This window comes from Giraffa tippelskirchi, chromosome 10, assembly GCF_054371585.1.
Source record: "Giraffa tippelskirchi isolate mGirTip1 chromosome 10, T2T-mGirTip1v1.2.pri, whole genome shotgun sequence".
NCBI lineage: Eukaryota > Metazoa > Chordata > Mammalia > Artiodactyla > Giraffidae > Giraffa > Giraffa tippelskirchi.
In genome coordinates this window covers 117,074,793-117,099,346 of record NC_137284.1, presented here as the reverse complement: position 1 = coordinate 117,099,346, position 24,554 = coordinate 117,074,793, and the positions used below count along the sequence as shown (strand labels likewise).

At 36.3% G+C, this 24,554-nt stretch overlaps 1 protein-coding gene across 10 annotated transcripts in view; it reads left to right on the top strand.

Moving 5' to 3' along the window:
• Window positions 1-24,554, top strand: part of STK31 (serine/threonine kinase 31) — a 120,167-nt gene that overhangs the window by 59,399 nt on the left and 36,214 nt on the right. For 5 of the 10 annotated variants that reach the window (XM_081533891.1, XM_081533899.1, XM_081533897.1 and 2 more), the window contains exons 23-24: window positions 7,501-7,569; window positions 11,352-11,741. In XM_081533891.1, coding sequence (XP_081390017.1) covers window positions 7,501-7,569; window positions 11,352-11,576 — 294 coding nt within the window. In that variant the 3' untranslated portion in view covers window positions 11,577-11,741. Of the gene's footprint in view, window positions 1-7,500; window positions 7,570-11,351; window positions 11,742-12,348; window positions 12,428-12,824; window positions 13,023-24,554 lie in introns of those variants that run through there. The other 5 variants (XM_081533895.1, XM_081533894.1, XM_081533900.1 and 2 more) reach the window with 3 other exon arrangements.

The window sequence follows — 24,554 nt, the reverse complement described above, 5'->3', positions numbered from 1 at the left end:
TTCTAATTGGTCTCTAAGCATTGTTATGATGGTTACTTTAAAATCTTTGTGAGATAACCCCTACATCTGTGTCATCTTGATGTCTGTTGATTATCTTTTTCTCATTTAAGATCTTGTTGGTTTTTAGTTTGACATGTGATTTTTAACTGTAGCCTGAACATTTGTGGTATTATGTTCTGAGACTGTGCATCCTATTTAATTTTTTTTTCTTTTTGGCAGACAGTTACACCTGTTTAGGTGTAGTGTACAGTTTCAGATGAGATTAGATACGCAGCTCCCCTCTGAGCTCAGCTGACATCACGTCAGCAAAAGTGAAATGCTGATTTGTACTGCTTTGCCTCTTCTTGTTCCTGGTGGGTAGGAGAGGAAATCATCTCTCTATTGACTCCTGTTGATACTGGGGAGAGGAGGAGCAGAGTGTTAAACTATTACTGCCTTGTTTCTGCCTTGTGAGGGTATAAGTTTCATTTCCACTGGGGTGGGTCCTGCTGACCCGTGGGGAGTAGAGAGGGAAAATAGAGTGCTGGCTAATACTGCCTACACTACTTTTTCTGCTTTGTTGCTTCTGAGGGTAGAGTAGAAGATACCTCTCTGCTGGGTCCCATTGGCAGTACCAGTTTGGGTAGATTGCAGCTAGTGCCATCATATACAACTTTGTTGTGCCTCTTCGTTGATGGTTAGGGTAGAAGTCCAACTCCCCACTCAGCCTTGCTGACACAGTTTTTCCCTTGGTATTTGGCTGGAATAGAGGCTATTACTATATTCTTTGCAGCCAAAGATGGAGAAGCTCTATACAGTCAGCAAAAACAAGACCGGGAGCAGACTGTGGAACAGATCATAAACTCCTTATTGCCAAATTCATACTTAAATTGAAGACAGTGGGGGAAACCACTAGACCATTCAGGTATGACCTAAATCAAATCTCTTATGATTATACAGTGGAAGTGAGAAATAGATTTAAGGGACAAGATATGATAGAGTGCCTGATGAAATATGGATGGAGGTATGTGACACTGTACAGGAGACAGGGATCAAGACCATCCCCAAGAAAAAGAAAGGCAAAAAAGCAAAATGGCTGTCTGAGGAGGCCTTACAAATAGCTGTGAAAACAAGAGAAGTGAAAAGGAAAGGAGAAAAGGAAAGATACCCATTTGAATACAGAGTTCCAAAGAAGAGCAAGGAGAGATAAGAAAGCCTTCCTCAGTGTTCAGTGCAAAGAAATGGAGGAAAGCAACAAATGGGAAAGAATAGAGATCTCTTCAAGAAAATTAGAGATACCAAGGGAACATTTCATGCAAAGATGGGCTCAATAAAGGACAGAAATGGTAGGGACCTAACAGAAGCAGAAGATATTAAGAAGAACTGTACAAAAAAGATCTTCATGACCCAGATAATCACGATGGTGTGGTCACTCACCTAGAGCCAGACATCTTGGAATGCGAAGTCAAGTGGGCCTTACAAAGCATCACTACGAACAAACCTAGAGGAGGTGATGGAATTCCAGTTGAGCTATTTCAAATCCTGAAAGATGATGCTGTGAAAGTGCTGCCCTCAATATGTCAGCAAATTTGGAAAACTCAGCAGTGGCCACAGGACTGGAAAAGGTCAGTTTTCATTCCAATCCCAAAGAAAGGCAATGCCAAAGAATGCTCAAACGACCGCGCAATTGCACTCATCTCACACGCTATCAAAATAATGCTCAAAATTCTCCAAGCCAGGCTTCAGCAATACGTGAACCGTGAACTTCCAGATGTTCAAGCTGGTTTTAGAAAAGGCAGAGGAACCAGAGATCAAATTGCCAACATCTGCTGGGTCATTGAAAAAGCAAGAGAGTACCAGAAAAACATCTATTTCTGCTTTCTTGACTATGCAAAAGCCTTTGACTGTGTGGATCACAATAAAATGTGAAAAATTCTGAAAGAGATGGGAATACCAGACCACCTGACTTGCCTCTTGAGAAACTGTATGCAGGTCAGGAAGCAACAGTTCGAACTGGACATGGAACAACAGACTGGTTCCAAATAGGAAAAGGAGTATGTCAAGGCTGTATATTGTCACCCTGCTTGTTTAACTTACATGCAGAGTATATCATGAGAAACGCTGGGCTGGAGGAAGCACAAGCTGGAATCAAGATTGCCAGGAGAAATATCAATAACCTCAGATATGCAGATGACACCACCCTTATGGCAGAAAGTGAAGAGGAACTAAAGAGCCTCTTGATGAAAGTGAAAGAGGAAACTTAAAAGGTTAGCTTAAGGCTCAACATTCAGAAAACTAAGATTATGGCATCTGGTCCCATCACTTCATGGCAGATAGATGGGGAAACAGTGGAAACAGTGTCAGACTTTATTTTGGGGGGCTCCAAAATCCCTGCAGATGGTGATTGTAGCCATGAAATTAAAAGATGCTTGATCCTTGGAAGGAAAGTTATGACCAACCTAGATAGCATATTAAAAAGCAGAGATTTTGCTTTATCAACAAAGGTCCGTCTAGTCAAGGCTGTGATTTTTCCAGTAGTCAGGTATGGATGTGAGAGTTGGAGTGTAAAGAAGGCTGAGCACCGAAGAATTGATGCTTTTGAACTGTGGTGTAGGAGAAGACTCTTGAGAATCCCTCGGACTGCAAGGAAATTCAACCAGTCCATGCTAAAGGAGATCAGTCCTGAGTGTTCATTGGAAGGACTGATGTTGAAGCTGAAACTCCAACTTTGGCCACCTGATGCAAAGAGCTGACTCATTTGAAAAGACCCTGATGCTGGGAAAGATTGAAGGCAGGAGGAGAAGGGGACGACAGAGGATGAGATGGTTAGATGGCATCACGGTCTCAATGGATATGAGTTTGGGTAAACTCTTGGAGTTGATGATGGACTGGGAGGCTTGGCATGCTACGATTCATGGGATCGTAAAGAGTCAGACACAACTGAGTGACTGAACTGAACAGAACCAAAAATGTTTTCTGTTCTACAAGACCCTATTCCCAGTCCTTTGACTAGATGTAGTAGGCTTTTCTTGGGGACTTTTTTGGTCTGTGGCTCTTGCCATTTCTGGGTTGCAGACTTTCTAGCATCCAGTGTGAGATAATAGGAGAGTCAAGAATAAAACCCGGGGAATTCACCGTTGTGTCATTTCTTAAGTCCCAAGGTTCCTCGTCACTGCACTTTCTTCTTTCCATTTTACTTTCTCATTTCCACTTTGCAGAGTTGTCTTAGGTTTGTTGATTGTGTTTTATTCAGATTTAATAGGGGATACCAGTGTGGAATGGGAGCCCTTGAATACCTTGGGAACTGAATGCTTTTGCAGAATGTTGACACCCCATCAGTCTCAGTTCTGTTAGGTCCTCAGAGCTTTCTTTTAGTCCTTTCACCTGCCCACAGCCAGTTCATTCTCATATTTCCCTCAGTGATTACTTTAACCTTTTACTGCTCTCCTCAGGCCCCTGCCTAAATCTCATCCCCATTCATTTAAGTAGACCTTGCCTTTAAAAAAAAAAAAAACCTGAGATCATGGTAATGTGCTTTGCATCGAATTTCAGTGCTTCTGTCTACAAACTGGTTGTCTCTTTACCCAGTTTTCTGTCTTCTACTCCTGTCTCAGAGAATTAAAGTGCTCCTTCATTGCAAGCCTTCTGTATGTGCCCTCGACCCATTCTCTCTCCTGTTCTAGTACCTCACTTTTACCATTCTTCTGTCTTCACTGTATCTTTAGTCTATTTCTCTTACTTTTCACCTTTCCTTCAGCCTAAAATTATGGGTAAGTCTGATCTATCTGCAAAAATATCTACAGTAATTATTTTCTATGACACACCACCTACTAATTTTTTTTTGCCTTATATTTGGGCATTTGTTTTAATACTCTTTAGTACTGCCTATCTTAATAAACATTAGTATTTCTAAGGATTTAGCTCACAACCTGCTGAAGTTTTCACTTACAGACCTCCCTTGGGTGGTGTTTTTTATTTTCATAACTTCTTATGTCACTTGTTTGTTGTGGTTCTCACATTTAAGAGAGTAAATCTTGAATGATTTGCATTGCTATACAGCAGAAACCAACAAAGAATTGTGAAACAGTGTCCCTCCAATTAAAAATATATCAATTAATTTTTTAAAAAGTAATCTAGTCCTTTTCCCAGAGTTTCAGCCTTGTATATAACATTACCTTCATTTACAAAATACCTTGTCTTGTTCCAGAAAGGCTATAAGGCAGTTCGTGGGGGTATTGAAAGCAGAGCAGGACATTATATATTGAAGATGAGAAGAAAGAAAAAAAGGATGTGGACATAAAATGGAGCCATGAATGGGAGTGCTTCAAAATGCACACCACAAAAACCTATTTAGAGCTGATAATATACAATGTATATGTTGCCATTCCTTTCTTCTATGCTCATAGTAGACACTGCAACATGATAATAATCATGTTCACTGAGCTCTCATGACCTCAAACAGCACCCATTAAGAAGTAGCACTGACTGATCAGAGTTGGTTGGTATTTAAAAACAAGCCTGTTCCCATTCCTGATGAATGAGTCACTAGGATAGTTCTTACCTTTCTTCCAACCATTATGAGAAACCTAATCTGTTATACAAATCATTATCCCTAAGGAAAAGCAAGTCAGTCAGTTAGGACAAGCACAGTTATTGCCTTAACTGTTGTGGAAAGTTGTTCATATTTAAAGTAAAGGAATAAGGAAACCCCTTATCTTTAGCCAGATTCAACTATTGTCAACATTTAATTATAGTTGTTCTTGGTAATAAGACCAGGGACCCTCATAGAGACAGCATATACATTGCTAACTATATGTTCTTAGTTACCTGAAATTAAAAAAAAAACAAAAGTAGATAACACTTATGGAGTGTGTGCCATGCATCAGTTACTTTTTAAGTATTTAACCCCTTTAATTCTTAGAATAGCCTTATAAGTGAGGAACCTGAGGCAAAGAGAAATGAGATGATTTGTCCCAAATCCCCATGGCTGGTAATGAGTGGTTTTGTGTTATTTGGATAAATATTCAGAAGTAGAATAGCTGGATCATATAAAAGTTCTGTTCCTATTTGAGGATTCTCTGTACTTTTTTACACAGCAGCTGCACTAATTTACAGTCTCATCAATAGTGTACAAAGGTTCCAAGGTTCCTTTTTTTCCACATCCTCTCCAACGCTTGTTCTTTCTTGTCTTTTTGATAATAGCTTTTTTCACAGTTGTGTTTCTTCCCGTATTCTACTGTTATGAGTGTTTTAACAATTTGACCAAAGTGCTGAAGCCTTCTATTTAAGTTCCTTTACCCTCCGCACTTTTAAATATCATTGTGTTGAACATCAGAATAGTGTTATAACTTCTGTTTCAGTCATCATATATGATTTAGGAAACTCATGATAGAAAGGAAACTCTTGGGCATTTATTCATGTGTCTGTCCTTTACATTGTCATTTCCTCTTTTCTAATGCTCCAATACTCCTTTTTTAGAAAAGTTATTTCCTTTCTGTTTGAAGTATTTCCTTTAGCCGTTCTTTAAGTCTCATAGTGACAAATTCCTTTAGTTTTCTGTCATCTGAAAACTTCTTGATTTCACCTTCTTTCCTGAGAGTTTCACTGAATATAGAATTTACGGTTGAAAATTTTCTTTTTATCAGTTGAAAATGTGCCACTTATTGTTTCCATGGTTTATGCATGAGAAATTCTCAATTATTCAAATTTCTGTTACTGTGTAGGTAATGTTTCTTATGCTTATTTTCACTTAAGATTTTTTCTTTGCTTTCAGTTTTCATAAATGTTATTAATTTTTGTTAATTTCATTAATTTCCTTTCAGTTTTTAGAAATATAGTTAGTTTTCTTTGAGTGTACCCTATTTGAGTCACCTTTTTTAAAAAACTGGGTATTTTATATTAAAGAGAATCACTGACTTTTATTGTGATACTGTGATTGTGTCAAAATAAGACTTTATCTCTTTTTAGTGGAAGAAAGTCATAAGACACCTTGTCACTATGTTGTTTGTCCAGTGCTGGGACTTTTCATCAGTTTACCTTCCTCTTTTGACCTGTGGAGCTCTCCTTTGATTATATTTTATATTATTTCCAACCTTTGTAGTTGTACTTAGTGGTGAAGAACAGGAAGAGATTAGAAGTGGCTTTGCTTATTTTTTAATTAAATTTATTTGGATCTGAATTTAAATGATATAAAAGTAAAGTATGAGATGATTAAAAATTTGAAAACTTGATATTTTATATTTTTAGTGTGGTATTGTGATTCTGTCAAAATAAGACTATCTTTTAGAAATATCTCTTCATGGAAGATAGGTAGGGAAAAGTGGAAACAGTGACAGATTTTATTTTCTTGAGTGCCAAAATCACTGGATGGTGACTGCAACCACGAAATTAAAAGTTGCTTGTACTTTGGAAGAAAAGCTATGAAAAATATAGACAGCAAGTAAAAAAGCAGAGATATCGCTTTGCCAATAAGGGACTGTATAATCAAAGCTGTGGTTTTTCCAGTAGTCATGTATGGATGTGCGAGTTTGACCATAAAGAAGGCTGAGCACCACAGAAATGATGCTTTCGAATTGTGGTGATGGAGAAGACTTTTGAGAGTCCCTTGGACTGCACGGAGATCAAAGCAGTCAATCCTAAAGGAAATAAACCCTTAATATAATTGGAAGAGTTGATGCTGAAGCTCCAATACTTTGGCCACCTGATGCGAAGAGCTGATTCATTGGAAATGACCCTGGTGCTGCAAAAGACTGAGGACAGGAGGAGAAGCAGGCAGTAGAGGATGAGATGATTGGATAGCATCACTGATTCAATGGACAGGAGTTTGAACAAACTCTGGCAGATAGTGGAGGACAGGGAAACCTGTTGTGCTACAGGTCCTGGGTTCGCAAAGAGTCCGATACAACTTAGCGACAGAACAACAAGTTTGATTTTGTGATTATGTCAAAATAAGACTTGATCTTTTAGAAGTATATACTAAAATATTTATAGATAAAATTATGAGATGTGTAGAGTTTGCCTCAAAAATAATATGCGTGGATTTGTACATAGGGCAAGAGTGGTCATTGGTGGATGGTTGTCAGGGCTGGGTGATGAATACATGGGATTTAGAGTATCTTTGTGCATGTAAGAAATTCTTCATATTTAATAATTCATAAAATTTTAACAAGAATTTCTTGAACACAGGTATTAGGGAAGAAGGAAACTTGCATGATAAATTTTCTTTGTGTTTAATGTACGAGTATTGGTGAAACCAACACCTTATAAGCCACTGCATTTTAATATATTTGCTTGTAAAATGAAGCATTAAATGTGCTTAGAGTGTGTGCATTGATATGTTAGGAACCCCAGGGACTGTTTGGTAGTTGTTGTTGTGAAAGTTTTTTTTTCTGTCTTGCAAGGACTAGTATGCTTTCTTTGAGTTCTCTTTTCTCTAGAACCTGAACAGTTTCAGAGTTGCCTTTGCTATAGGATCTGTATTTTAGTATGCTGGGAATTTATTCATTCTCATTTCTTTAACAGCTTTCTGTTCAGAATCAGGAATTTGAAACTAATGAGGATGGAATCCCAAAGATGGATCAGTTTCATTTGGTATGTGACCTTTTTGTCATTTTCTTGTTGGAAACCTGTGATATAGGTGTGAGCAGTAGTATCAACTTATTTAACTGAAGAAGTCCTCTAATTTTTGTAAGAATACAAATAACATTCCCAGTAAAGAAGTATTGAAAAAATTTAAGTGCCCTACTTACACCATTGCCAGAAAAGTGTTGCTAGAGATTACTACTGGAATTTGTCAAACAAATTATATATATAATCTTTGTAATAATTAAGGAAAAGCAGTAGTTTCTATATCTTCAAAGATAATATTTTATTAAAATTAGTGTTCTTTTTATAAGTACGAGGTACTACTTTTTATAAGTACCTAGCTGTATCTTTTCTTTGTCATACATCTATGTTATTCATATTGCTTTGAGATATCCATATGTATACAGCCAACATATTTTGAATATCTGTTCTATATCAGGAATTGAACTAAGGTCTGCTTTTTAGGATTGAAACATTGAAGAAATTAATGATTTAGAAATAAGAACAAGTAAACAACCAATATCTATATATATAGAATATTAAGAAAATAGTTTGGAGGAAGCTAATATTTAATTTGTGAGGAAAAGATGGAGGGAAGAAGCTATTCATAAATGCCACCACATAATTATTTGAAGTGAATCTTCAAGGTTGAATTAGGATTTTATGAGAGTTAGAATGAGGTACTAGGCATTTCAGGTAAAGACAGTATCTGAACTAAGACATGAAAATATTAAAGTCTTTTGTAATGGAATCATCCTCAGAGTGACTAGATGTTAAGGGGTTAAATATGGCAGTAAACAAGTCTATAAAAGTATAATGATCTTCCCTGGTGGTTCAGTGGTTACAAATCCTCCTACCATTGCAGGAGACATGGGTTTGCTCCTTGGTCTGGGAAGATTTCACATACTGCAGGGCAGCTAGGGCTGTGGGCTGCAACTGCTGAAGCCCACGTGCCCTATAGCTCTTGTTCTGCAACAAAAGAAGCCACCACAATGAGAAGCCCACACATCGCAACTAGAAAACAGCCTCCTCTTAGCACAAATAGAGAAAGGTCTCACACAGCAATGAAGATCCAGTGCAGCCAAAAAAAAAATAATAATTTTTTTTTAAAAGTATAATGATCAGGCTGTAAAAGTTCTCTTGCCAGTTTTTTTAAAGAAATTGTTTATGTTTTACAACTGCTTTTATGGCTTTATTTTAAGAGTAATTTTAAGATTTATAGCAAAAGTGAATAGAAAGTAGAGATTTCCCTTATATCTCCTTCTCTCTCATACACAGTTTATCCATTATCAACATTCGCTACCAGAGTTATTTGTTGTAGTTGATGCCTACAACATTGACACATCATTGACACAAAGTTGACACATCATTGTTACCTAAAGTCCATTATTTACGTTAGGGCTTACTCTTAGTGTGGTACATTCTTAAAGTTTGAACACATTTATAATGCCATGTATCTACCATTAATATACAGGGTATTTTCACTGCTCTAAAAATCCTCTATACTTTACCTGTTCATCTCTACTTTCGCCAAACCCCTGAAGACTGATCTTTTTCTTGTCTCCATAGTTTTGACTTCTCCAGAATGTCATATAGTTGGAATCATACAGTATGTAGCCTCTTAAAATTGGCTTTTTTCCACAAAATCATATGCACGTAAGATTCCTTCATATCTTTTAATGGCTTGATAGTTCATTTATTCTTAGCCTTTATCCATCCATTATCTGTATGTACCACAGTCTATTTATACATTTACCCACTGAAGGACAACTTGGTTGTTTCCGGGTTTTGACAATTATGAATGAAACTGCAGTAAACATCGATGTGCAGGTTTTTGTGTGGACATAAGTTTTTATTTCCTTGAAGTGCAATTGTTGGATTATATGGTAATAGTATTTTAAAATAGTATAGTTTTTAATAGTAGTTTTAAATAATATAGTATAGAACTGTCTTCTAAGTACCATTTTTGAGTTTTGGTTGCCATCAGCAATAAATGAGAGTTGCTCCACAGCCTTACTGCTATTCAGTCAGTATTTTGGATTGTGGCCATTCTTACAGATGTATACTAGTATCTCATTGGGCTTCCCGGGTGACTCAGTGGTAAAGGATTTGCCTCCCAATACAGAAGACATGGGTTCTATCCCTGAGTTAGGAAGATCCCCTGGAGAAGGAAATGGCAACCCACTCCAGTCTCCTTACCTGGAAAATCCCATGACAGAGGAGTATGGCAGACCACAGTCCATGAAGTCACAAATGAATCAGACACACCTTAGTGACTAAACAATAATAACAATACATACTAAAGGTACTATTGAAAGGTTGTTGCTGAACCAGGAAAGACCCTGGGATTCTTCGCCTCCAGAGGAGAAGAATTCAATCCCGGGCCAGAGACGAGGCTTGATTGCTCAGAGCTTTTGTGTAACAAAGTTTTATTAAAGTATAAAAGATAGAGAAAGCTTCTGACATAGACATCAGAAGGGGGCAGAAAGAGTGCCCCCTTGCGTGTGTTAGCAAGGGAGTTATATACTTTTTAATTAGTTATTACAATAAATCAAAAGAATGTCTGGAGGTTGTAAAGATCTTACTAGACTCACTCCCATAATTTACATTTTAAGATAACAGGATTAGCCAGAAGGTTTTCCAGAAGGAGAAACTGTCCTCAAGCAGGATACATTGCTGTTATATAATCCTTAGTACAGAGTTTAAACTGAGTTGTTTGTTGTGTAATCATCAGTTACAGATACATCAGGCTTAAAGATTAAAAACATTTTATGTGACTAAGACTAAGGAATGTAGAGGAAAAGAAAAGTTTGTCCTTTCCTTCTCCTTGAGAATTCCAGACCCCTGTCTCCTCCTCAAGAATCGTAGACCCCTCTCTCCTTGGGGACCCCCAGACTTCTTATCAACCTGCCTAGGGATTGACTCTTCTCACTATCTTAAACATTTTAAATATGTTTAAAAACATACTCTGTAGAATGCAGTATGGGCATTGACATTCATTCAGTTAGCACATGTAAACTGAATACCTGTTGTATCACTGTGCTCATTGTTGGGGATGAAATGAGAAACTAAAATTTCTGATCTTATACTCCTTAGAGTCTAATGACACTAGCAGTAAATAGGTGATTTTTATTCCATATGAAATGTGCTCTGATTAGAGTCATCCATAGGGAACAAAAAAGAAAAAACATGCTTTGGGAGGTGGAATTAATGGAAGAGCAACATTATAGGGTTATTAACATGTGATAACACAAAATAGCATTCTTTGAAATCATGGTACATAATAAAGTCTGACCTCCATAATGATCATGATAATGTTAGTGGTGGTGGATGTGTTTCAAGAGATCATTTCATAAGTGAAACCAAAATCAGTTGACCAAGTAAAGGAGGCTACCGTTTCAGACAGAGGTGCTTCAATGTAAAATTTTCAGTGTCAAATTCTGAATAATGCCTTAAAAAAGGGAAAATGGAAAGTAAAAAAATATTAGGGTGTTTTTGGGGAATTTCATTGTTTTTGATACATATTTCAGTTGTGATTCTTTTCTTTTCCTTTCTTCATTATCCCCCCTGTAATTTGATTCCATTGTTTTAATGCTAGATTAATCCCTTTCCAATAAAAACTAGTTGATTTTGGTAAAAAGCTTTAAAAAAATGAGGACAGGAAAATTGATCTTAGCTCTGTATCATTAATTGAAATTATTTTTTAATTGGGTACTCCTTATTACAAGTTTGTGCTTTCATTCATTTTGATTTTATTTTTGCTTTGTAATATCTCTTTTTTCTTGCAGGATGATAATGTCAAATCCCTCCTCTGTAGCTTGATCTGTTGTAGAAGTTCAGTGACTGCTGAGCAAGTTTTGAATGCTGACTGTTTCTCGCTACCAAAGGGAAAATCAATGCCAAAGTCAGAAAAAGATACTGAATTAATCCCCCAAAAAGAGGAAGAATTAAAGGTGAAGAACTTGGATAAAGATAAGGAAAAGACAAGAAATGGTGAAGCCAGCTTTGATTGATAGATTAGTATTCTTTTGTTGTTGCAGATGTTCCTTTTAAAACCTTTGTTTAGTTTGGTTAAATAAGCAAAAAAAATCTGTAAGTGTTCTGGAGCTAGTTGGGTTGTATCTTTGGTGTTCTAGTTGTGAAAAATAAAAGGTGTTTGGCTATGCAAAAAAAAAAAATGTATACTTTGAAATTTCATTTAACTGGAGTTGTTAAGGAAGTATTTTCTGTCTGTAGTTACTTTTTGAAATTGCATAATCAGACTATATTACTTGTAACAGAAAAGGTTATTAGATTGTTGGACAGGTTCTATACAGAGTTTCAGTATGTAGGCCAGCTCATGATGAAGGGTGATACTTTTGTTTAACAGATGATAGCTGGCATCTGCTTTATTCCCAGTTCTGGGAATGTAAAGATAAATTAAACATGGTCCTTACACTTAAAAGCACATATATATGTTGAGAAAGTTGGAGATCTAAACAGATCTTCATAATACAATGTAGAATATCTAATGATAGCTCTGGACAGATTTTATGTGATTACACAGAAGGGATACTCATCCTGTGGCAGAGGGGTGTCATGGTAAACCTTTCTGGAGGAGGTACTACCTTAGTTAAATCGTAAAGGATGAATAGTAAAGGTGAAGGAGGATCAAGAGTACCTTCTTAGAGAAAGCATGATGAGAGCACTGAGGGGAGAAACAGTTTGTTGTGTTTAATAGAGAATAGTCATATAGGGGGATATAATATGAAATACTAAAATGCCTTATACCTTATAATTTTATAGGAAATGTGGAGCTATTGAAGACTTTTAGACCACTTTGGCTCCCTCAAAATCCATCTTATACCTACTACCAGGATAAGAGGTAGGGAGACTGATCAAAAGGATATTATTATAAAGTAGGTGAGCTGTGATGAAAGTAAGATCTACAGAAAGAGAAAAAGTGATGAAACATATGGGTCAGATTTATGCAATAGGCCAAGTTTTGTTGGACTTGGTGATTGGAGCTTGGTGATATGTGGACTAAAGTAGTATGTTAGAGTCTCTAAATGCCTATTCAAAAATCTAGTCTTTCTTTCTTCCTTAGTAATATGTAACAGTTTTGTTTAGGATGGCAGTGTACTTGGCTAAAAAGAATACATTTACCATTTTCCTTTTTAGTTTAAGCTTTTTGACTAAATTTTGCAAAGTCAGGCTCCTTTAAAGGAGCTGACTTAGACTGGAGATGTACCCTTTTATCCTGTCCTTTTCCTGTTGCCTAGAAGCTAACATGGTGGTTAGAATTTGAGCAGTCTCCTTGGATCATGAGGTAACTTTGAGGATGAAGCTCATAAACTAGGAGGATGGAGCAGCAAGTTAGAAGAACTGATGTTCCTGGTAATTCTGGACTGTTTGAACTACTCTTCAAAATTTCATGTTACTTGAGAGAGTAAATCCTTACGTCAGAGTGTGGTCCCTATATCAACAGACTCAGCATCATCTGGAGGCTTATTTGAAATGCAAATTCTAGGCTCCACTCCAGATTTTATAAAGAAGAATCTGGGGGTGGAGCCTGGCAGTCTGTTTCTTAGCAAGCACTATAAGTCATTGTTCAGTTCAATCACATAGTCGTGGCCGACTCTTTGCCACCCCATGGAGAGGGAGGCCTGGTGTGCTGCAGTCTATGGGGTTGCAAAGAGTCAGACACGACTGAGTGACTGAACTGAACTGAACTGAAAGAAGGGACTTCACTACAGACCTTATAGAAATAAGATTGTAAGGAAATACTATGAACAACTGAATACCAACAAATCAATGAACAGAAAGACACAAACCTGCAAAATTGACACAAAAAGAAGTAGGAACTCTGAATACACTTTGAGGAGAAAGAGAGAATTAGTAAGTTAGAAAACTCTTAACTAAGAAAAGTCCAAGCTAAATGACTTAATGGTGAATTCCACCAGACAAAGACGTCACACACACAAGCACTATAGACAATTATTTCTTATGAATATAGATGCAAAATTTCTCCATTAAAAACTGGGACTTAAGGATGCAAAGCCAGTTTAATAAAATCAATAAATGTAATATACTATATTAATAGAAGAAAACAAAACTCATATTTTCTTAATAGATGCAGAAAAAGCATTTGACAACATCCTATATCCTTTTTATGATAAAAACCCTACGAACAAACTCAATAATAAGGAATTTACTGAACCTGATAAATAGTATCTATAAATAGCTCATAGCTAGCATGATACTCAGTGAAGGCAATGACATCCCACTCCAGTACTCTTGCCTGGAAAATCCCATGGACGGAGGACCCTGGTAGGCTACAGTCCATGGGGTCGCAAAGGGTCGGACACAACTGAGTGACTTACTTTCACTTTTCACTTTCATGCATTGGAGAAGGAAATGGCAACCCACTCCAGTGTTCTTGCCTGGAGAATCCCAAGGACGGGGGAGACTGGTGGGCTGCCATCTATGGGGTCGCGCAGAGTCGGACACGACTGAAGCTACTTAGCAGCAGCAGCAGCAGCATGGTACTTAATGGTAAAAGACTGGATGATTTCTCCTAAGATAAGGAACAAGTCAAGGAATCTACTCCTGCCACTTCTCTTTGACATTGTACTGTTGGTTCTAGCCAAGGCAGTTAGATAAGGAAAAGAAATAAAAGGCATCAAGATTGAAAAGGAAGGTGTAACATCATTTCTATTTTCAGGTAACTTGATCTTGCATACAGAAAATTTCAAATCCATTTTACAGCTTTTAGAATTAATCAGTTCATCATGTCTTACAGATCCAAACTCACTCCATAAAAATAAATCACATTTCTGTAGCCTAGAAATTTTTATAACAATTTCATTTCCAAAATCATAAATAAAATAAAATAATTGGGAATAAATTAAACAAAAGAAGTATAAGACTTGTATACTAAAACTAGAAAACATTGGTGAAAGTAAACAAAGCTGAATAGCTTCAAAGAAATATTAATAGACTGGAAGACTTAATTGTTCAGTTCAGTCAGTTCAATCAGTCAGTCATGTCTGACTCTTTGTGACCCCATGGACTACAGCACACCAGGCTTCCCTGTCCATCACCACTCCCAGAGCTTGCTCAAACTCATGTTCATTGAGCTGATGATGTCATCTAACCATCTTATCCTCTGTTGTCCCCTTCTCCTCCTGCCTTCAATCTTTCCCAGCATCAGAGTCTTTTCAAATGAGTCAGTTCTTTGCATCAGGTGGCCAAAGTATTGGAGCTTCAGCTTCAGCATCAGTCCTTCCAATATTCAGGACTGATTTCCTTTAGGATTGTCTGGTTGGGTCTCCTTGCATCCAAGGGACTCTCAAGAGTCTTCTCCAACACCATAGTTCAAAAGCATCAGTTCTTTGGCACTCAGCTTACTTTATAGTCCAGCTCACATCCATACATGACTACTAGAAAAACCATAGCTTTGACTAGATTGACCTTTGTCAATAAAGTAATGTCTCTGCTTTTTAATATGCAGTCTAGGTTGGTCATAGCTTTTCTTCCAAGTAGCAAGCGTCTTTTAATTTCATGGCTGCAGTCACCATCTGCAGTGATTTTGGAGCCCAAGAAAATAAAGTCTCTCACCAATTCCATTGTTTCCCCATCTATTTGCGTGAAGTGATGGGACCAGATGCCATGATCTTCATTTTTTGAACATTGAGTTTTAAGCCAACTTTTTCACTCTCATCAAGAGGCTCTTTAGTTCTTCTTCACTTTCTGCCATAAGGGTGGTATCATCTGCATATCTGAGGTTATTGATATTTCTCCCGGCAATCTTGATTCCAGCTTGTACTTCATCCAGCCTAGCATTTCTCATGGTGTACTCTGCATGTAAATTAGATAAGCAGGGTGACAATATGCAGCCTTGACATACTCTTTTCTCAATTTGGAACCAGTCTATTGTTCCATGTCTGGTTCTAACTGTTGGTTCTTGACCTGCATACAGATTTCTCAGGAGGCAGGTAAGGTAGTCTGGTATTCCCATCTCTGAAGAATTTTCCACAGTTTGTTGTGATCCACACAGTCAAAACTTTAGTGTAGTCAATAACGCAGAAATAGATGTTTTTCTGGAATTCTCTTGCTTTTTTTTTTATGATCCAACAGATGTTGACAATTTGATCTCTGGTTCCTCTGCCTTTTCTAAATCCAGCATGAACTGGAAGTTCACAGTTCATGTGCTGTTGAAGCCTGGCTTGGAGGATTTTGAGCATTACTTTGCTAGCGTGTGAGATGAGTGCAATTGTGTGGTAGTTTGAATATTCTTTGGCATTGCCTTTCTTTGGGATTGGAATGAAAACTGACCTTTACCAGTCCTCTGGCCACTGCTGAGTTTTCTAAATTTGCTAGCATATTGAGTGCAGCACTTTAACAGCACCATCTTTTAGGATTTGAAATATTGTTAAGTTGATAATAATCTTTAATTATCTAATGATTCAACACAGTCTCTCTCAAAATCTGTGCTTTTCTTTAGATATTAACATACTGATCGTAAAATTCATGTGAAAATGGAATGGACTCAGGATAGCCAAAACAATACTGAAAAAGGAAAATAAATAGGAATCACACTCTGAATTTCCAGACTTACTATAAAACAATGATAATCAAGACAGTGTTGGTGCTGGCATAAGGATAGATATGTAGATCCATGGAATAGGATTGAAAGTTTCTAGTTTACTTTTATATGCATGTATGTGTGTGTAAATAAACCCTTACATATATGATCAATTGTTTTTTTGGCAAGGGCACCAGGACAGTTAAAATAGGAAAGATGTGTTTCAGCAAATCATACTGGGGCAACTGGATATTCACATGTAAGAGAATGAAGTTGGGCCTCTATCTGACACTATTTGCAAAAATTTACTCAAACTGATTCATAGACACCAAGTTCATACTATAAAATTCTAAAAAGAAGAAAACAAGTATAAATCTCTGTGACCTTGGGTTAGGCCAAGCTTTCTTAGATATGATGCCAAAAGCATAAGAAAGAGAAGAAATATTAGGTATATTTGTTCATTATCATCTGAGCCACCAGGGGAGCCCCATTTAGATATATTGGAATTTATTAAGTTACAAAATTTTGTGCTTCAAAAGACACTATCAAGAAAGTGAAAAGATAGCCCACAAGATGGGAGAAATGTTCAATCATGCATCTGCAAAAGGATTTGTAGTTAGTATGAGAACTTCTACACCCGAATAATAAAAAGAGAAACCAATTAAAAATGGGCAAAGGTTCTGAATGGATATTTCTCCTGAGAAGAATGGCCAATAAGCACATGAGAAAATGTTCAACCTAATTAGTCATTAAGCAAATTCAAATCAAACTATGAGATACCACTTCATACCCACTAGGATGGCTAAAATTGAAAATTCAGATAATTATGTAAAATTTTTTTTCAACAATCAGAGAAGTATAAATTGACCTCTGAATAAAAGCAAATTTCATGCTAAAGCAGCAAAATTAAAATGGTGAGGTCTTACGGTATTAGTAAGTTGGTGCTGGTTTTCATTTACAGTGTGAAACGGGTAGATAGTTTGATCCTATGTCTCATGAGCCATAAAAATGATTCTCCCCCTTGATCCTAATGATACCAGTCTTAAAATTTTGTCTTAGGAAAATGACACCAGAAATAAAGTTATGTAAATGTTGAATTGAAAATTGAATAAATACAGAACAAGTGAATTGTTTCATGATTCATTGCACATCAGTATAAGGTGCGTGCAAGCTAAGTCACTTCAATAGTGTCCAACTCTGTGCGACCCTGTGAACTGGAGCCCACCACGCTCCTCTGTCCATGGGATTCTCCAAGTAAGAATACGGGAGTGGGTTGCCATGCCTTCCTCCAGGGGATCTTCCTGACCCAGGGATCAAACCCACATTTCTTATGTCTCCTGCATTGGCAGGTGGATTCTTTACCACTAGAGCTACCTGGGAAGCCCCACATCAGTATAATAGATTGCTACAAAGATGTGCATTATGAACACACACACATAATGCTCATATATACTGAAAACAATATCTAAAAATGTGTGAGAAAAATATGGGTGATGAAACATTTTAAAAATTATTTTTTCAATATTTTATTATCAATATTTCCCAACATTGTGCAAAGTTAAAAGAATTTTACCATGAATATTCATATATCATAATTAAAATATATCATTAGCGTGTAGTTATACTTTACCATATAGCTACCTATGTTAATTTTATATTTATTTTTTTATCGAGTTTAAAATTTCTTTCAGAATATTGAGCAGAGTTCCCTATGCTATACAGTAGGTCCTTCTTGATTATCTATGTCAATAGTCTGTAATAACCTTAATGGGAAAAGAATTTTTAAAAGAATAGAAATAAATCAATAAATAACATTTAAAAAAATTCTCCCAAGCTGCCAAGTAATAATATGTCATTTTCTGAGAGATGATTATTTTTGATTAACTGAAGTGAAGTGAAGTTGCTCAGTGGTGTCCGACTCTTTGATCCCAAGGACTGTAGCCTATCAGGCACCTCCATCCATGGGATTTCCGGGCAATAGTACTGGAGTGGGTTGCCATTTCTTTCTCCAGGGGATCTTCCCAACTCAGGGATCAAACCCAGGTCTCCTGCATTGTATACAGACGCTTTACCATCTGAGCCACCAGGGAAGTCCTTGATTAACTGAGGAGTAACTTAAATTTTATTGAAGGTTTAGTACAGTGTAAGTTTCTGTATGGTCACAAGGTGTCGCTCTGGGCCTAGCACATCCTAGGATAACCCTTTGCAAGGAAGGTTTTAGGGACAGGAACTTCTAAATGCAATCAGACTTCTGTTTATTTGGATGACTTGTATTTTCCAGAAAGAAGAGAAATACCAGCGAAACAAGGCCACAAAATTACTTAGCTCAAGACTTAAATTGTTGATAAACTTTTTGTTTTATCCTTCTATACTGTTTTTACAAGCTTCCCTGGTGGTTCAGTGGTAAAAGAATCCACTGCCAATGCAGGAAACGGGTTTGATTCCTGACCCAGGAAGATCCCCTGGAGTAAATTTCTCCTCCATTAAGATCTAAAGTTAATTTAGGTTATATATTTATTTTATTGTTCAAAATATCTTTGCCACAGTTTTTCTTAACCTGAAATTTGACTTTTTACTCTACAACCTCTAGGTCAGAAGTTTTGGACATATGCAGCAAATATGTTTATTACCAGCTGCTTGAGATGATACCTTTAAGAAGGTTTAAATTAGTCATGGAAATTGAAATTTTCAAATTTATACAGTGAAAACTTATCAAAACTATAATTTTTCTTTAGTGTGATTATTTGATTAATGTCTGTATTTCTTTAAACATAGACTATAAGGTTTGGGACTGTACTGAGCACAATGATAGACACTCAAAAAATATTAGTTGATTGAGAAATTTAAGAGTGATTTGAAACTTTCACTGAAGGCTATTTTGTAAGAATTGATAAATCTCTTTAAAAAGTGTACTTATTCCATTTTAATTTTTTTTTTAATGATAATGGTGAGGGTTAACTTTAGATCCCCTTCGTTGTTTAAAAATAGCTCCTAGATAAAAATATTTTTGTTTTTAGTTGCAAAAAAGAATAGTCAGTTGAAAAGGAAAATAAAGCCTAATTTGTTGAAATCCACTTTAAACGAAAATGATTTCTCTTATTTCCCTGCAAGAAATTCTCAGTTTCTGTCTACATTAGATGTCACCAACTGTCAATTTGTTTCTTCATACCAGAGAACACAACCATGGAAGCAAGAATCCAATAGTATGGTCAAATAAATTATACCGTCTACTGGAATAACCAGGGAAAGGGTTTTCCAATTTAAAGTATTTTTCCTTTTTAAAGGGGAGAATCTATGAAGCACAGTAGTCTTTTTCATAAAATTAAGCTATTCAGAATTTAAGGTCTTGGGAAATTTTTAGTGTAAATAGAGATGTCCTTCTCAAAGAATTTAGTGTCATTCTTTTGAGTTTTAGATAGGATGGTAAAAAAAATTCATCAAGCAAGAACATAAGAACAAACATTAGTGTTGTTGTTTTCAGGACTCACTTTATAGAAAGAAAAGAAATGCCAGAGAAGCAAAACTACAAAACTACTTAGCTCAAGAATTAAATTGTTGATAAACTTTTTGTTTTAGTCCTGTTTATTGCTTTTACAAGCTTCCCCCATGGCTCAGTGGTAAAGAATCCACCTGCCAATGCAGGAAATGTGGGTTCTATCCCTGGGTCAGGAAGAGCCCCTGGAGAAGGAAATGGCAACCCACTCCAGTATTCTTACATGGAAAATCCCATGGACAAAGGAACCTGGCGGGCTACAGTCCATGGGGTCACAAAAGAGTTGGACACAACTTAGCAACTAAACAACAACAACTGCTTATTATGTATTCTTTCAACTGTACTTGACAAAAGAGTCATTATATAAATTCAGCCTGCAGGGCTTGGACTTCAAAAGTCTTCACTGTCCTTCATTTCCTTCAAATGAAAGTAATGTTCTATATTGCATACCCATTTTGCATATACTTTCCCTCCTTCTTTTCCTCTCTCCTCTTTGCCCTCTTTCCTTTTCCCTAGGCCTTTAAAATTTTTTTTTAATATTAATAGTTCATTTAGAGGAAGATTAGTTGCTGCTGAAAGAATTAAATTTGAAACATAAAATATTTCTTGAACAATTTCTACTAAGGTACAGACTTATTATTTCCATCATGTTTTTGTTGTTGTTCAGTTGATAAGTTGTGTCCAACTCTTTGCGACCCCATGAACTGCAGCATGCCAGGCTTCCTTGTCTTTCACCATCTCCTGGAGCTTGTTCAAACTCACGTCCATTGAATTGGTGATGCCACCCAACCATCTCATCCTCTGTCACCTCCCTCTCCTCCTGTCTTCTATCTTTCCCAGCATCAGGGTCTTTTCCAATGAGTCAACTCTTTGCATCAAGTGGCCAAAGTATTTGCAACTGCCCCAAAATATTATACATATTAATATTTTAACACTTATTTGCTTTTCCTTGAACGTCATGATTTATTTTTATCTGATGTCAGCTCCTTTTATGGCAATCAACTGGCAACTGCAAATTACAACTGCTATGACAAGCTAGATATGAAAAATGCAAGCATAATTTTGGTCTTGATTGTTGTACTTGCCTGAGTCATGGCGTGCATCATCTCCTGCAGTTCTGTTTATGATTCACAAATTTTATTTCAACTGTATCCTTTTCTTCAGTCTCACATAAGCATCAGTCATACCATATAAATATGTGAGGGCAATTTACTTTAGTAGGAAGACCCAGATAAGTTTTTTGGCTGCTATAGGAATTTTTAGCCTTTTCTTTAAAGCAAATAATAAACTTTATGCCCCATTAAATGATCTTTGTTCCCATTTGATGTGTTTAAAGTCATGGTTAGAGGTTATTTTAAATGTGATTTTTTACTAGTTAATGAGCTGGACAAATTATGTCATTGCATTTTTGCAGGTTGGGAAGGGCTGTGGTTCTAACATGATGGTAACATATTCAGAGTAAAACTCGGAGCCAAAGTAGCCATAGGTGACTTTACTTAAGTGCATTAGACCCTAATATAACAGTTTATTTTAAAACATACTTTGGTCTTTAATCTACTGCTTTCAATTCTCCCCTCTTTTTGTGTTAAAAATTTCTGAAGTCTGGAGATGTTTCATTTGTTTCATATTTTGTTTCATAATTAAAGGCTATGCAGCACCCCTATGTTCATAGCAGCTCTATTTGCAATAACCAAGACATCAAAACGATCTAAATATCATCAACAGATGCATGGGTAAAGAAGATGTGATACACACATACATGCACACGCACACAATGGAGTACTACTCCATTAAAAAGAATGAAAAAGTGCTATTTGCAGCAACATGGATTGAACTAGAGATTATCATACTAAGTGAAGTAAGTCTGAAAGAGAAAGACAACTACCATACAATATCACTTTTATGTGAAATCTAAAATGCAATACAAATGAACATATCTGAAACAGAAGCAGACTCACAGACATAGAGAACAGACCCGTGGTGGTCAAGGGCAAAGGGGAGTGGAGGAGGGATGAACTGGGAGTTTGGCTTTAGCAGATGCAAACTATCACATATAGGGTAGATAAACACCAAGTCCTACAATGTAGCATGGGGAACTGTATTCAATATGCTGATATAAACCGTAATGGAAAAGAATATAAACAAGAATGTGTATATATGTCTAACTGAATTACTTTGCTATACAGCAGAATTTAACACAAATTTGTAAATCAACTATACTTCCCTGGTGGCTCAGGCAGTAAGGAATCCACCTGTAATTCAGGAGACTGGGGTTTAATCCCTGAGTCAGGAAGATCCTCTGGAGAAGGAAATGGCTACCCTCTCCAGTATTCATGCCTGGAGAATTTCATGGACAGAAAAGCCTTGTGGGCTACAGTCCATGGGGTCACAAAGAGTCAGACACAACTGAGCAACTAATACTTTTACTTTCGTACTTTTTTTTCCAAAAAGAACAATCTTTATTAAAAGGGGTATCATGCTTATAGTCAATTATAATAGAATATAAGTGTATACTCACATTTTTGTGGAAAAATATGTATAGATGCATAAAAGCAGGTTTGGAACACTACACACCAAAATGTAAATACTGAAAAAGAACAATTCCAAAGAAAATATAAAATGCATGATAGTTATATAGAATATACATACATAAATGTAAAAGTAACAGAGAAAATAAAAGATTATATAGAATCAATTGCCAGAGTGCAGAAGGTAGTGTGGATGGATGCTAGGTATTTTGTCTACATTATCTCATATATCTCATTGTTGTGAAGACAACCCCATAAAGTACAAATATTATTTACAGAAAAAGAAAATGAGGCAGAGAGAGTACATTTTAGCAAGGATCACATTTATCATCTTTGAAATTATTTCTGAGACGCCAATATAGATGCTGAAGACGCCAAGAGGTATGAGTCTTTCGTTTAGAAAGCCTTTGGTATGGTTGAGACAAGGCATATCTGTGGAAAAAAAAAAAAAAAGAATTACTTGCTAAGTGCTGTTAATCCTAAAGTAGTGTCTCCTGCAAAAGGGAATTAATCTTGGGGTCAGCGAACTTACCTAAAACACTGTCTTGGCAGAGAAGTCCAAAATGAAATGGAACTCCACTATTTTTGCATGAGTCTGTTTATTGCCACTGCATTCTTTTTTTGAGAATTAAAAAAAATTTTAATTGGAGGATAATTGCTTTATAATGTTGTGTTGGTTTCTGCCATACAACAATGTGAATCAGCCATAGAAGTATACAGATGTCCCTTTTCTCTTGAACCTCCCTTCCAGCCATTGCATTCTTGAAAGAGTTAAAATACGTTTCTCCTGACTATTTTTTTTTTTTTGAAGTAACACTTAGAAGGATAGCTTCTGTACAGGAAACAAAATGTTCTTACCTTAGGTATCAAATCATATATTATTTGACCACTCTGCAAATGAAGCTTGTTAGTTTCAAGTGTAAAGATAATTTTATTGAATGGCTGGCAGAAAGATTCACTATCCATATAAAGAAATAAATATTAATTTCTTTGTTTAATTTTGTTTTTTTCAAAATGTACTATTGTAGGAGATATCCCTTTAATAGAAACAGTTTGCGATTAAAGCTCATTTTTTGGGTCAAACTCATTGCCAGGGACCATTTATGTAGAACAAATAAGTAACAAATAAGGAAGCTTGAAATTCGAAATTACCAGTTCTAGTCTGAATAAGAGATTAAAATGAGTTTATTAAGCTCTTATACAAATTTGAGATAAATATTTCTCAGTTTGAGAGCAAATAAACACAGATATGCTTCATAGGTTTTGCTTTCCTTTTTTATTATCAGAGCTTGAGAGAAAAGGAAAAGAGGCATTACATGTGGAGAGATTAGAAAAAATGTCACCCACCTCAGTGTCCCAAAACTTATTTTGTCAAGCACTTTGGAAGAGAAATTTTGGCATTTGATTTGAGGAATTTAGAAGATGGATTTTTTTTTTCTTAAAAAAGTTCTGGGAAATAGAAAATGCATTTCACATTTATTGTATTCTTTGTTGTTACGTTTGAGACTATTGATCTTTTTGTCTACTTTTTCCTTCTTATTCTGAGGCTTTCAGTTCTTATATGTTTTAGCAAATCATGGATTATTTTTTTTTTCTGAACTGACCATATACTCGATCACATTTCTTATTACTAATTTACAGCAAGTTGTATCTTCTCTGTGCTAATCTCTCACATAATGTACAAGTCTAATAACAAATTATTGTTAACAGTATATATCCTTATATTCTTACTCATAGCAAAAGTAAATTTTATATGTATAGTAGTTCACCTATGAAGGCTTTGTGGTACGCTAATGAACTGTGGCCTATATTACAATAAGCCTATGTAGCAAGGGATGAAGGGACCAATTGGCGCTGAGACAAAAAGCAACTCACCTCTAGGAATTAAGAAATTTGGGACCTTTGAAGACCATGGCAGCCAGGAAGTTGAAAATCAAATTCCGGATAGACATTTTGATGTTAGGCTTCTGACTGAATTGACAAAGGAAAATTTGATTATTTATAAAATGCTTTTTAATTGCTCAGCGCAAACTACAGGGAGGGAACACAGTCCCACACATGAGCAGAAAATTGGATTAAAGATTTGCTAAGCATGGCCTTGCGCACTGGAGCAAAACTCAGTTTTCCCCATAGCCAGTCCTTCCCACCAGGAAGCCTACACAAGCCTCTTTTCTCATCCATCAGAGGGCAGACAGAATGAAAACCACAATCACAAAAAAATAACCAAACAGAGCACACGGATCACAGCCTCTTCAACTCAATGAAACTATGAGCGATGCTGTGTAGGGCCACCCAAGACAGATGGGTCATGGTGGAGAGTTTGAACAAAATGTGGTCCACTGAAGAAGGAAATGGCAAACCAATTTATCATTCTTGCCTTAAGAACTCAATGAACAGTATGAAA